This window comes from Aptenodytes patagonicus, chromosome 3 (genome assembly GCF_965638725.1).
Source record: "Aptenodytes patagonicus chromosome 3, bAptPat1.pri.cur, whole genome shotgun sequence".
NCBI lineage: Eukaryota > Metazoa > Chordata > Aves > Sphenisciformes > Spheniscidae > Aptenodytes > Aptenodytes patagonicus.
This window is the reverse complement of record NC_134951.1, coordinates 37,401,145-37,414,570: the sequence shown is the minus strand read 5'-3', so window position 1 is coordinate 37,414,570 and position 13,426 is coordinate 37,401,145. Positions and strand designations below refer to the sequence as shown.

General features: G+C 37.8%; 1 protein-coding gene across 5 annotated transcripts in view; it reads left to right on the top strand.

Annotated features, from left to right (window-relative positions):
• COL12A1 (collagen type XII alpha 1 chain) overlaps positions 1 to 13,044 on the top strand; it is a 102,531-nt gene extending 89,487 nt beyond the window's left edge. For 3 of the 5 annotated variants that reach the window (XM_076333083.1, XM_076333080.1, XM_076333081.1), the window contains 6 exons: positions 5,274 to 5,309; positions 5,419 to 5,485; positions 7,097 to 7,285; positions 8,355 to 8,423; positions 9,410 to 9,580; positions 9,945 to 10,713. In XM_076333083.1, the coding sequence (XP_076189198.1) occupies positions 5,274 to 5,309; positions 5,419 to 5,485; positions 7,097 to 7,285; positions 8,355 to 8,423; positions 9,410 to 9,580; positions 9,945 to 9,955 (543 nt within the window). In that variant the 3' untranslated portion in view covers positions 9,956 to 10,713. The other 2 variants (XM_076333084.1, XM_076333082.1) reach the window with 2 other exon arrangements.
• Positions 13,045 to 13,426: the final 382 nt, after the last annotated feature.

Sequence of the window (13,426 nt, the reverse complement as noted above, 5' to 3'; positions counted from 1 at the left end):
TAGACATACATTGCTAATGTGATGTTGCTGCCAGGTCAGATGCTTAATAGACATAGCCAGGGCACAAGGTGCTGTGGTTTGTTCACAAGTGAGCTTGAAACTAGCAGATGTATCTGAGTTTTCCTTTGCCTGGGACACTGGAGAGCTGACCCAGTTCAGCAGCAAAGATCTTCTGCAGGTAAATAACGGGCACAGAAGGAAATTTGGCTACAAGCCCTGTTTCATGCTCTTGCAAAACAAGGCAGTCAACTCCTGTCCAAGCACCACGTGTAAGTTCTCCTACACTCTAATCTTAAGCGTTCCTTTCAGTTAGAAGTCCATTTTTTTCCAGTTATTGCACTTTCTTGTAATGGGACACTGTGCATCATATTTACCATTTCCTATGTTTCTAGAACAGATCCCAGCAGGAATTCTGGCTTGCACCTTGCACAGATGTTTTATCAGACTCCTGGAGGACAGAATTTCAACACTTTCCTTTGTGTCCAGTATTAGAATTGCAAAAGGTGCAGCCTTATGGCCAAATGCAACTTGCAGTGTCATGAATCATAGTTCAGGCCTGCCTGAATTTGTAACTTCCTGTCCTGGAGAAAGATAACGAGGCTTCATATTGTCTCTGGTAAATACAAGGAGTAAATAATTTTTGACCAGATCCTGCCATTTTTTCTTCTACCTGAAAAGTTTGTATTGCTGGTATTATGCAGTGCAAGTCAGGTGAAAGACCCCTACAAAGCAAGGAACATTACACCCCAGGCAAAAAATACACAGGTACCTGCAAATTATGAGGAGCCTTGGTGTTGCAAAGACATTCTCAGTGAACACAGTTGATTGGAGCTCTTTTCTGACGTGTTAAATACCACTAATGTGCTAAGCTGAGGCAGACCACACCACGAATGTGGCTGTAAACATTTCTCTACCTCAATATGTACTTATAGTAGAACAAGTTGATACTTGAAGTGTTAACTGAATTTTCATGGAAATAGGAAATTTGACTTTATAATCTGCTTCTAAGTACTTCCAAGAGAAACTTAGGTGTTTTTTCAGTGTAGTAACAAAATGACCGAAAAAGGAACAGTAAGAACACAAATGAGTCAGTAATCTATTGAGAATTTAGCACTGGCTATCCTAGAGGAGACTAAAATATCTGTCCTCTGTCTGGTCAAACAGAGAGTGAGAATTTGGTAGTAGTCTGTACATATATCATAGGGTAACAACCAGCAAGGGTAAGAAAGAGTCATTTAGCTAAAAGGGGATGTTAGCTCAAGAAGAAATGGATATGTTTTCTGTGAATAAATGTAATGGAAAATAGAAGGTGTTGGACTATCAGAGAAGAAAAGTTCCTGTATTGTTGTTTTATAGGTGTGAGAGTGAAAATGGTAATGGATGGGTAGGCAGACTAAATTGTCTTAAGGTAGAGCTGTCTTGTTTATAAAACAGACTCTGTGACAACAAGGTCTGACTTTATTGATCTAGAAGGTCCCCGGGAAATAGTGCAAGGCATTCATGTTTTATATATAAGGTACTATTAGACTGATGCCTCCAGGACCAAATAGACCGTGAAAATCTTTAGAGGTTAATCCCAAGCACATAAGGGAGATGTTTGTTGTGAGTTAGATGCAGTATTTGAGCATTTTCCATTCTCTGCTGCCACGTGTTTACTGATCTTGCATCCATCTATGCAGACATCCCAGATGAAGTCTCAAAAAGATCCTGCTTTGGGAGCAGCGAACTGGTGGTTCTTGTGGGGAGCGAACATTCTTTTGGGCAAAACAATTGAGCACATTATCTTTTAAAGTAAAAATAGCAAAACTTCCTTTGTTTTGTCCTCCTTCAGCTGTAGAACTTTGCTGCAGCCCCAGCCTTCATCCCACAGCTCAGAAAAATCCCACATGCAGCATAAACTAGCTTCTCCTCACACTGACCCAAAGTAGCTCCCTCATTGCAGGATATCAACAAAAAAGAATGTTAACAGCAGCTGCTGCTTCTCAAAATGCTGGCAAGCTGTTGGCTAAATTGCACGTTTTTGTCTATTAAAAGAAAATAAACTAAATTTAAGAAGACTATAACCAAGTGGGAGGAAGATGCAAATAGCAACTCAGTAATTGCAGTTGTAATTATTTTTTGGAAATCATATTTCTAAAATATCCAGGTAGAAAATGAACCTTGTTGTTAACATAGCCAGTCAGCCTCTAATCTTCAAATATTAAAGTTAGTTTGGAAAAGCCTATAGATTTCCAATCATAAGGCTGAAACAGTGTATCTTTGCAAGGTCACAAATTGAAGAATGAGGATCATTTGATTTCAATGAATTGTAAAATTGACTGTGTATCGCTTGTAATTAAGGAATGGCCTTAGCATTTTTCTAGCTGGGAGACCTTTGTTGGCAATACTTTGGAGCAATGTTGTGCTTTTGTTATCAGAGCACCTTCCTGTCTTACCAACGTGGCATGTGGCTGAAGGCAGCCTGAAAAACTTTTCTTGACTGGTCAGCAAAAATAGTTCCAGAAACAGTATATAGGATTTGAACATTTAAAGTTTGCTTCATTTTTTTCTCTTCTGTGTATAGCTCTGTGTGTGAATGCTCTAGCAAGTGAATTCATTGGAACAGGGCCCTTTAAGTAATTATTAGAATATTCCTGGGATAGTAGACTAGACATCTGATTTTTAATGCTTGCACTTACCTAATGAATAAACAAGAAGACGTACTGCGTGATTTGCTTCCGGTCAAAACAACACGAGGTTGTACTATGAAAGCCTTAGGAAGAATGAGAATACAATGAGCAGGTATTATAAGTATGTACTCAGCAGATAATTTCAAATGAATACGCTTTCAGAGAATAGCAAAAATTGCCAAGTTTCAAACAGAAAGAGAAGCACCAAATAATTTGTTAATAAATTTTTCCCCCAGATTTTCATGTTATAGACTAGTGCAAGTGAAAAACCTCCAATTCTGTTCAGTGGATATTTCAGATAAATGTGATAGTTTATAACTGAGAAGTTAATGTCTGTTGAATTCAGAGTCAAATTACATCTCTTCTAGAGCTTCAGTACATCAGCATTTACCACAATGTTAATTATTAGAGAATGACAGATAGAAATGTCATATTTCCCTGATGGTCTTAATTGTTACAGTTTATTTATGTTGTTATGGCCATTTTACAAGTCCATGGTCTGAAACAGCATGTGGCTGTGCTAAGCTAAAACTGAAAGACAGACCTTTTCCCTGTGGACTTCACAGAGTAAGAAAAGATATAGATGAAAGAGTGCAGGACAGAAGGGAAAGAATATTCATCAGTTTGATGAGTATATTGTGTACATATTAGTAACTGTCTCATTGGTGGCATAATTTATTCTAGTGGCACATTTATGGTGTCGGCATTCTAAATCTTTCATTTGAGTCTGTACAATTAATTGTGCATGAACAATCTGTTATGCATGATGCAAATGTACCGTATGCCAACTACTTAACTCACTGATAGATGAGCTGCCTCATATTTTCTGTGGCACGTCATGGGGTAGGTGTATGCAACACTGCTGCAGAGAAGCTCAGATAGCATACTAAGTTCGCACCCCGACATATCCCATGGGATTTGTTAGCCCAAAACCTTGATGGAAGTCTATGAAACAGTGCCACCGCATTTGAATTCTATCCGCTGTGACCTCTGTGGAATGATTTGTTGTCTCGTGTTGTTGAAATTAATTGTGGGTACTGTGGGAATGTTATGAAAAACAGCTGCAGCCCACACTTAGCCTTTGCTTTGTTAATGGTGATAAACAGGCTCCTTAAAGAAATGCTACGATGTAAAAAGCAGCAATACTTAGGATGTATGTGTAACTATGTGGAGAGCCATGCAGAGCAGCAGATGACCAAACTGGTCTTTCACCTTTGAAATATGCCTTACGTTCAAATAGTAATTTAGGCTACAAGTGAAAATCTATTTGAACTCATGCTAGCCTCTTTTTGCTTAAGTAACAAAGCTCCTGTGCTCTAAGCAGGTCTTGCAGTAAATGCAGTTTTGTTTTCTTTTTCCTTTTGTGTTTCGATGTCAAAATTAAAAGAATAGTTTTAAAATACTTTGCGGATTTTTAGATTTTTCAAAGGGCGACCTAGTGACTAAAACAAACGACTGTGAATCTAATTCTCCACTTACTTTAAATGGGTATCTGCAATTTTTACTGTGACCAAAATCATGTCAAATAGATCAAAGCAAGTTATAAACATCCTTCTGAGATCATTGCTGTCTATTTTGAAAATCTTTCAAAATCTATCATAACAAGTATTGTAATTACAGTTTCTTTGGAAAGTATGGTTTGCTCTCTCTTGATGCTTTTATTTGCTAGCACTGGAATGCAAACATAAGGCTAAAAACTCAAAATGTTTTGTGAGAGGTGCACACACAAAATCTTGTTTGCAGAGTAGATTGTGCATGCATATCTCCAGTTCAGCATTTAAAAACATCTTTAGAGTATATCTGATGTTTTTCCAGCCATAGACACATAAATATATAAAAATTAGAATCAGTCCTTCTTGTTGGCTTCTTACATAGTATTCTTGAAAACCAAAAAACCCACAACAACCACTAGAGTATTCAAAGGCAAATGGAAATTGCTGTTAGACAAAAGTTAGCTCTTGGCAAATGTCGATAATTATAAAGCAGCTCAAGCTAAGCTATTGTAAGACTAGAAATAGTTGAGAATTATCAGGGAAGCTGTCGTTATAAATAGAATAAGCACTTAATGGCATATTCTCCATCTTATGTGTCATCTCTGCATAGCGCTTCTTCGCTTAACACAGGGTCTGTTTCTTGCGGGTTCAAGGAGACAGCTACCCTTCCTAGACATGTGTTACTCTTCCTAGCTTACCTTCTTCAATGATGAGTTGGCTTAAGACTTAAAATTAAAGAGTCATATATAATTCACACAAGACTATTCACCATTTACACAAATGTGATGCTAGAAATTCAACTTTCAAATTGCCAGTGTGGTCCCAGTGACAGAATATGTCAGTTTCTTTGGCCCTAGTTTGAATTTTTCCTTCAGATCTTTTTCTTCTGCATCTGTCAGTGTGTTTGATTATACACAAAAGATCACTGCTTGTCCAGTCTTTTCTGGCACCTGCTTTAGGTGTAAGTAAATGAAATGTAAAGTTCAAGGAGGACCAGGTCTGTCTTCTTGAAGGAGTCAAAACGTTTTCTAAAATTGCATGTCTCAAACCTATAGGTGGGGCAGAATAACATAATCCTTCAGCTGTTTTATTTTTACTGTATTTATTTTAGGGAGCACCTGGAATGAAGGGAGAAAAAGGTGACAGAGTAAGTCTCCTTTAAACACAGTTTTTCTCATATTTTTTAATTAAACACTATGTCTTTAAAAGCACAGACACTTGCTAATAAAACACTTGTTTTGGTTTTGATTATTTAGGGTGACATTGCTTCTCAGAACATGATGCGAGCAGTTGCAAGACAAGTTTGTGAACAACTGATAAATGGTAAACAGCGTTGCTTGCTTTTTTTCTCATACTAGTAATTTACTACTTTGTTTGTTAAAAGAGAAAACAATGGTTTAAATTTAAGGTGAGGGATACTGGCCACAGAGCATAGCAAGAGCTTGAGTGACCTGGTAGCTGTCCAATGCCAATGATTTGGTGGAAAAAAATGTAGCACTAAATTTTTGCCAGATCCAAATGGCTAGCTTGAACATAAACTAAACTGTGACCTTTGGAAATGCACATGCAAGTCCAATACTCTATACAAGGAAGATGACTGTCCTTTTGTCAGTCTGGTCCAAAATTACTTTATCTTTGTCATAAAAATTGATATACATTTTCTCATTGAACATGTCTTATCTTCAGGAGGAAGGAGTCGGTGAGAAAAAGGATGCTCACTGCAGGTACTTTGCTAGCAGGAAAAGACAGATGAGTGTTGGGTAAACACTGTGCACAGAATCAGCTGTGCTATGCAAGTAAAAATGATACTTATTTGGATAAGGACTCCAAACTGAATTTCAGTCCTCTACTGCCACACAGCGCAGCTCTGCAGCCCATGAAAATGTTCTCTGCAGAGGCTTTCTTTCTGTCCCTGAGGCAGTGCTTTTGCTATCAGTAGCCCTGCTGAGGAGGACAGAGACAAATGTGCCCATAAATTGTTCTTAATATTGTTTCTATAACAAGGGTAAGTGCTGACTGAGGTAAACAGACATACCTTTTGGATCATTAAGAGTGCTTGTGTACAGGGAGAAGGACAGTATGTCCTTTAAAATGTCTGTGATGGCTGCTGTTTAAAACATGTCTATTAGTTAGCCATCGCAGAGGAAGGAAAGTATGTTCATGAATGTATTAAGCTTGTGAATAAGGATGTGTTATCTGAGATCTCTTAGCATCGCTTTTTTGAACATCCCTGCCTTATTTTTTTCATATTCAGCTCATCTCTTCAGGGTTATGCTAGGACTGGCACATTACACTAATCGGGTATGGTTAGATGTGGCCCCTTGTTAAGGGCTCCTTTCTGCACAGTTTCACAACGCTGTTGCTTTTGTTCAGACACCTTTCTTTGGAAATGAAATTTGCCTGTATGCAGAAGGTATATAGGTACAAGCCTATGCACCCTACAGGCTTAAGAAAGTGACTTCATAGACTGTGTGCTGCTAGCTCTACACATGAATAGTTTATACTGTGTTTGTGGTAGCTTCAGAGCTCTGAAAGTACATAGAAATGTGATACTCCACCTTTCGAAGTGTAACAAGTCCTTTCTGTTCTTCAGAGTAGCAACAACCTCTAAATAGAACTCTGAGAGCAAGAGTATTGTAAACAAATGCTTATTTTGTGACTTTAATTGCTTTAAAATTATTTTTGTTAATGTTATTGGTTTCCAGAATCCCCCTTACCTTTCTTCCCTCCCTCCTCCATTTATGTTCAGCCTTCTTATCAGACATTCATCTTAAGTCTTCCTAACTAATTTGTAGTAGTTCACCCCTAATCTATTGAGTGGGAGCAAGGGTAGGATTTAATGAAGAGAGAGAATTTGTTATTCCTTCCCACTCTGATAGAAGACTTTCACTCATTTCACATGGTTTATCGAACCATTTTTCTTCCCTTTTGAAGGTCAAATGAGCCGGTTCAATCAAATGCTGAATCAAATCCCGAATGATTATTATTCAAATCGTAACCAGCCAGGGCCACCAGGACCACCTGGTCCGCCAGGAGCTGCTGGGACAAGAGGAGAGCCTGGACCTGGAGGAAGACCGGGATTCCCAGGGCCTCCTGGGGTCCAAGGACCACCCGGTGAAAGAGGTGAGTAAATTCCAAGGCAGCTGTATATTTCACAGTGGACATAGTGCAGTGGCTGCCAGAGGAGCAGTCTGATCCCTTAACCATGTCAGACTAGGAAGCCCACACCTAGTGGTAGCCTGTTAGGTCAGTTGGATTGCCTGAGGGACACTGATGTTCTGGAGGACAAGGTTAATTACGACAGTGCTGTGCTCTGTCTCTCCCTTGCTCATGTTTCACGAAACACAAGTTGGTATAATGTTTTGGCTGCTGTCTCAGGCTTCCACAGGATATCCCAGGAAAGTGAATGTTCTCAGAACTCTTCTGGCACTAAACAGCTATATCTTGAAAGGCTGTCTGGAGTAACACAACTCTTTGCAGAACAGAACTCTGATTAAGAGAGGAAATGAGTCATTACCAAGAATAAAAAGGAGTTGAAAGTATTAGGTCTATATCCTTGGCTCTTTGCAGTACTCAGAGAGGGAAGCAACTCTGAACTGAGTTTGAGCATATGGTAATGGCTACCTTGGATCACTGCAATGACATGGAGTGTCTGTACTGTACTATGTTGTGGCCTTTGCTTACTCCAGCTACTCTACTGTAGCATAGACTCAGTGCTGTGTTTTCTAGTATATATTTTAGTATAATCTTTAAAAAAGACTAGGAAAAAATCAAGGAAGAATGAATTTCTGAATTCTGCTCTTCCTTAAACTTATTTCATCATAACTGTCTCTAAGAAAGTGTAAAGCATCCTTTATAGCAGAAGTATGCAAGCTTTTGAAAATACCTTCCTGTTTGTAGTTTAATATAATAAGGTTCTGTGGTGTATCTCAAAGACTTTTCTATGTTTGAGAAAGTTTATTCACACTAAATTACTTCTGCATCCTACTTTGGTTTTAGGTTAGTATATTTATATCCAAATTATTTTCCCAAATGCATATTTGGACATCTGTACAAAATAAGGTTTGACCAGCCTTGTTACATTAAATAATGGGAAATAAATATTAATACCAATGAGAGAGCATGAAGAAATATTTATTGATGTCATTTCCTTCCTTTGGTTTTTATTGCTTTTTTTTTTATTATTCTGTAGGAATGCCTGGAGAGAAAGGCGAAAGAGGGACTGGATCTCAAGGACCACGAGGTTTGCCAGGACCACCTGGTAAATATTTTTTGTTTTATCAGCTTACAGAAAAGTAGGAGAAAAAGACAACATTTCTTCATAGGGAACCAGACTACATATGGTGAATGAACATGCTTTACTCTGTCCACTTCATGTTTTTGACATGTATTAGAGTTTACTGGAAAGCCCTGCAAAAAAGGGCAATTTAGAAAGATTTTTGGTTGTGGCTAATAGGTATTTGTCTTTATCTTGTAATTTACTCATCTGGCATGCTTGCTTGTGTGCAAATGTGTCTCATGAAAATACATTGTCCAAATATTTGACGGATATTTTCATAAGCGTTATCAGATGATACTTTTGCAGTATCTAGTTCCATTTTTCACTTGTGATTACAGAACTACAAATTGTCCCTGGACATCATGCAGTTTTGTTCACTGATGCCTTGGCAGAAATCAGCTACATCATTTGTTTCTGCTTGTAGTTTACTAGGCTAAACATGTTTTTTCATTACAGGACCCATAAGATGCTTGCAGCAAATTGTAGCCCCAGTTACTTAAGCTTTACTTTTCTGCTAACCATAATAAGACTGGTTCCAAAAAAAACATTACCTCATCTATCCTGGGGCTACAGGGTAGAAGAATTAATGTACTCCTATATTTTAATTGAAATCCAATGTGCTTGTCTAATCTAGTAGTTTCCCTTGAGATCTTTGTATCTTACACAGAGGGGAAATAAACCAGAGAATTCATTGATGTTTCTTACTTGGCTCAAAACTTACAAAATCAATTTCTGTGAATAAATCCTTAAGTAAGCCACACACAGGGAAGCAACTAATGATGAGTCACATTTCTAGCTTTCTTTTGTTTTTCTTTCTGTTGACCCCCAACAACTAGCAACAAAGTGCAAGTGTTTTCTCACCAAAGACATAGCCTAGACTGTGTAGTCTAGACAGCAGTAATGTTAGCTGTTTTATCAAGCTAGCTCTTAAAGAAAACAACCCCCCAATCTTTCAATTCTAAAATTAGGTCCACAAGGAGAATCTAGAACTGGTCCACCAGGCTCCACAGGATCACGAGGACCACCAGGGCCGCCAGGTCGTCCTGGAAATGCGGGTATTCGAGGTCCCCCAGGGCCACCAGGATATTGTGATTCATCCCAGTGTGCTAGCATCCCTTATAATGGCCAAGGATTCCCAGGTAGGTTATGAACAACTTAACTTGCCTTAAATAGCCTTCACAGATGTGGCTGTTCATATTGAGCTGCTTTACATGAGACAGTCCTGCTAGCCTGGACATACTGAATCAGGAGGAAATGGTTGCAATGAGCAGGTCTGCCTCATTGTAATGTGCAGGTATATGAGCAGTCATTTGGACTTTGATGCAGATTTACTTGATGTTATGTGTGGTTCGCTTTAAATAGGAAGTAGTAACTAAATATTTTAGTCCTTTTTTTTTAAACATAGATGGTTAGTAGTTGATAATGTTGCTCATAGGATTTAAGTGACCATTTTCTTCTTCTTCTTTTTTCCCCTCCGTCCCCAACCCTTCCAACTGTCTTCAGAACAAGGTTGAATTCTCCATGTTTCTCTTGAAAAATAAAAAGAATGCTGTGGTTGGCAATTTCCGTGTGTCTCTTTTTGAGCAATGTCAGGATTATTTTATACAAAATTGATACCTGAAATAAAAATTTTCCACAAAGGAAATCCATTCAGTGACACAGTGCAGACAACTGAAAAACACCACTGTCCTACAATTTCTACCGAGTTAAACACCATGGAGTCTCTGATTAGCCCTGGGTCATATCAGCCTTCCGCTCTGTGATGTAGCTCAAAACAGTAGGCTGTTTCTGGAATCAAAAGAAAGGGTCACAGCGGCCACCAATTTCTGACTGGAAAGATTCTAATATATTTTGACATGGGGATCCTGCAGGACCACAGTATTGTTAACAAATTAATATGTATGCATTGCAACATCTCAAAATTAGTGTATGTGATACTAGTATTGGATATGGTTTGCTGTTAGTGTATTGTGCATGTACCCATGAAAAGAAAAAAAAAGAGATAGATATATATATATATGTACACACTTGCAGACTCAGTGCTGCTGGTTAAAGAGCCAGGTGGTCGTGCAGATCTCACACAAAATTCTTATTTAAATGAAAAAGAAAGAAAATTGTAACTGTGATTCAGCAGTGTTCTCCTTTCTAGTAAGCAGCTATGTATACATATATAAATATATGCCTATGACTTAACTGTTATGTATTTAGTTGGATGAAAGTATGTTTTTGCACATCTGATGGACTTTTTAAAAGACTAACATCATCTTTGACCTGTTTCAGGTTTCGGCTAACACATTTTCTAAGTCGCCAGTGCTGCTTACAGTTTGAATACATGAAAATCCTGTTTCTGAGATGTTTGCGCACGTGCTTATTAGAAAATGAGTCCGTATGGATATTTCACCACGGATATGGTTTTTGAACCATGTTGGTCTCATAGAATGGGGAGATTCTTTTTACTAACACAACTCGTGAATGAGATAAAGGACAGTGATGTCAATTCATTAAGCCTGTTGCATTTCAATAATAAAACAGACAGTCTTTCTTTTTAAAAAAAAGACCCAGACCATCAAAAGCCTCAGTGGTGAAGGAGGCTTATAAAACTACTAACCAGCAAAGGTAATGCCATTAGAAGAGACATATTTAACCTGGTAAATGAGAAATGACTTATGTAAATAGTAAACTAATTGTGGCTTGTAAATGATTTGTATGGGACCGTATCCACTAAAAACTGTTAACAACTCTACGTGATGCTTTTGCATAAAAGCCTGCTGCTGCTTGCTATATGCCGGGATAACATCTTTGACAACTTATGACACCTACCTGTCTGTTGCTTGTTACCAACTTGTCTGAATCGGGGCATGTGCCTTTTTTTATATGTAATCTTGTTGGATTCTGTAACTGCAGTTATAAATACCAAAGTTTTATAATTATTTTTCTTCTGTTTTGCTGTAGTTTTTGGTGTTCCTGAAGCACCAGCTGTAACTCGGTTTGTTACGAGGAACAGCACGAGAAAATGACATGTACTGTATATTGCCGCTGGTGATAGTTACGTGTACACTTACTTTCCCATTCTCAGAGAAAATTAGTATATTCCAAACCCACCTACTCATTTTACCCGCTCCATGTCTTCTACTAATTACGCAGTCTAAAATAAAGTCCAGTGCTTGGATTTACTGAAGTAGCTGTAAAATAATATTTTTATTTGATTTGCTTTGGTTTTGTTTTATTTTTCTTTTACAATAATTGGTCCCTTGCGCAATTTAAGACTTTCTGCAATGTTTTGTGTACTATAAATACAAAGCCTTTCAAAATGAGTTTCAAACTTTTTATTATTTTACTGCCAAAAAGTATTCATTGGCAAAACTGAAAAATACCCCCAGTGAACTATTAATTTATATATTTATTATGTGGAAATAAGATTGGACTAACATTATGTAGACAAACTAACTTTCATTGTATTTGTGGATTCAAAGACATGCGATAACTATTATGTTCAATCGGACAACTATTTTCAACCAGAACCATACGTGCCTGAAAGTGGACCCTATCAACCTGAAGGTGAACCCTTTATAGTACCTATGGAGTCAGAAAGGAGAGAGGACGAGTATGAGGACTATGGAGTTGAAATGCATTCACCAGAATACCCTGAGCACATGCGCTGGAAAAGATCGCTGTCAAGAAAAGCAAAAACAAAACCGTAACACATCTGTGTCTTGTTTTGGTTTTTTTGGTTGGTGGTTTTTGGTTTTGCTATACTTGCATTTGCAGACACACACAGGGAGAGTGCATCATTTCTTCTGCAATACAGCTTTCTGGTCTTTTCATATCAGACGCACCCCTGTTTTGTATCTTGCTTATGTGGGGATAGCAATGTGTGCGCCTAGGGGCTTCATATTGCTCTGGAAATGCTTGTAAAATACTTTTGCTTGTAGTGGCTGCGTACAGGTCAATATGTGCATTCAGTTATCCCAGTCCTGCCTTTTCATTAAAATAATGTAAAAATGAATAAATAAAAAAAAGAAAACCAAAAAACCAAAACAAAAATAACCGCAGAGCTGCTGCAAATTTTCTAAGGACTGTCTGCTTTAGCTCTACATTTTTCTTCTTTTTCAAATGCATGTTTGCAGTTCAGTCAGATCATAGGTCTGCATTATCTAGTTAAAAAAGAAACAAAAATTTCCCTCTCCTTCCAATATCATTGTCATTTTCTTCTATTCTTAGTTACACTTTGCAGAGCATATACTGCTCTTATACATCTCCTTTAAACACCACAGACATTAGGTAGCTGAAATCATTGTATCGACTGGATACAGTTTAATAATGCCTGAAATCTCCTTGTTTGTAGACACAGTAACATTTATGCCAAATTGCAGTCAATCCTGCAGAGATGGAATTGCATGTTCATGTTGTATATTTAGTATGAAATTTTTTTTTCAGAATACAATGTTTCTTAGTTATCAAAAGCAGTTGGAAATTGTGTGCAAGACTATGGATATAGAATTGCTGCTTTTATATTTTAACTGCAAATTGTGAATTTCACTGCCTTATATTATTTATTTCTGAAATGAAAGAGGCATTTTTCAATAAAACTACTGAAAATTTATATGTGACTATGCATTTTTTGAAAGGCACGGTGAGACTGATGTGTGTGTATCCTATTAGTGTTATTTACTCAGCCATTTGGAAATTCCAGGTACCAAAAATCAACTAGAATGGGAATAGTCTTAAAATAGGTACTGGGGCTGTGGTGTCTAGAGGCGGGTGGATGAAAGCAGGAGAGGCTTCCTCTGTCTGAGGTATGAATAAGACTTTTAACAAATTCAGTCTGCAAGGCTTTTGGTGAAGAAAAAAAAAGAGAGGCTCTGAGCTTCAGTTGCTGTCTTTTTTGGGGTTTCTGATGGATGGCTGTTGCAGAGAGAGAGACTCTTTCCACCTGAGGAACTACTTGGACTGCAGTGAGTGCCTAAAGCCACACAAACTTTTAA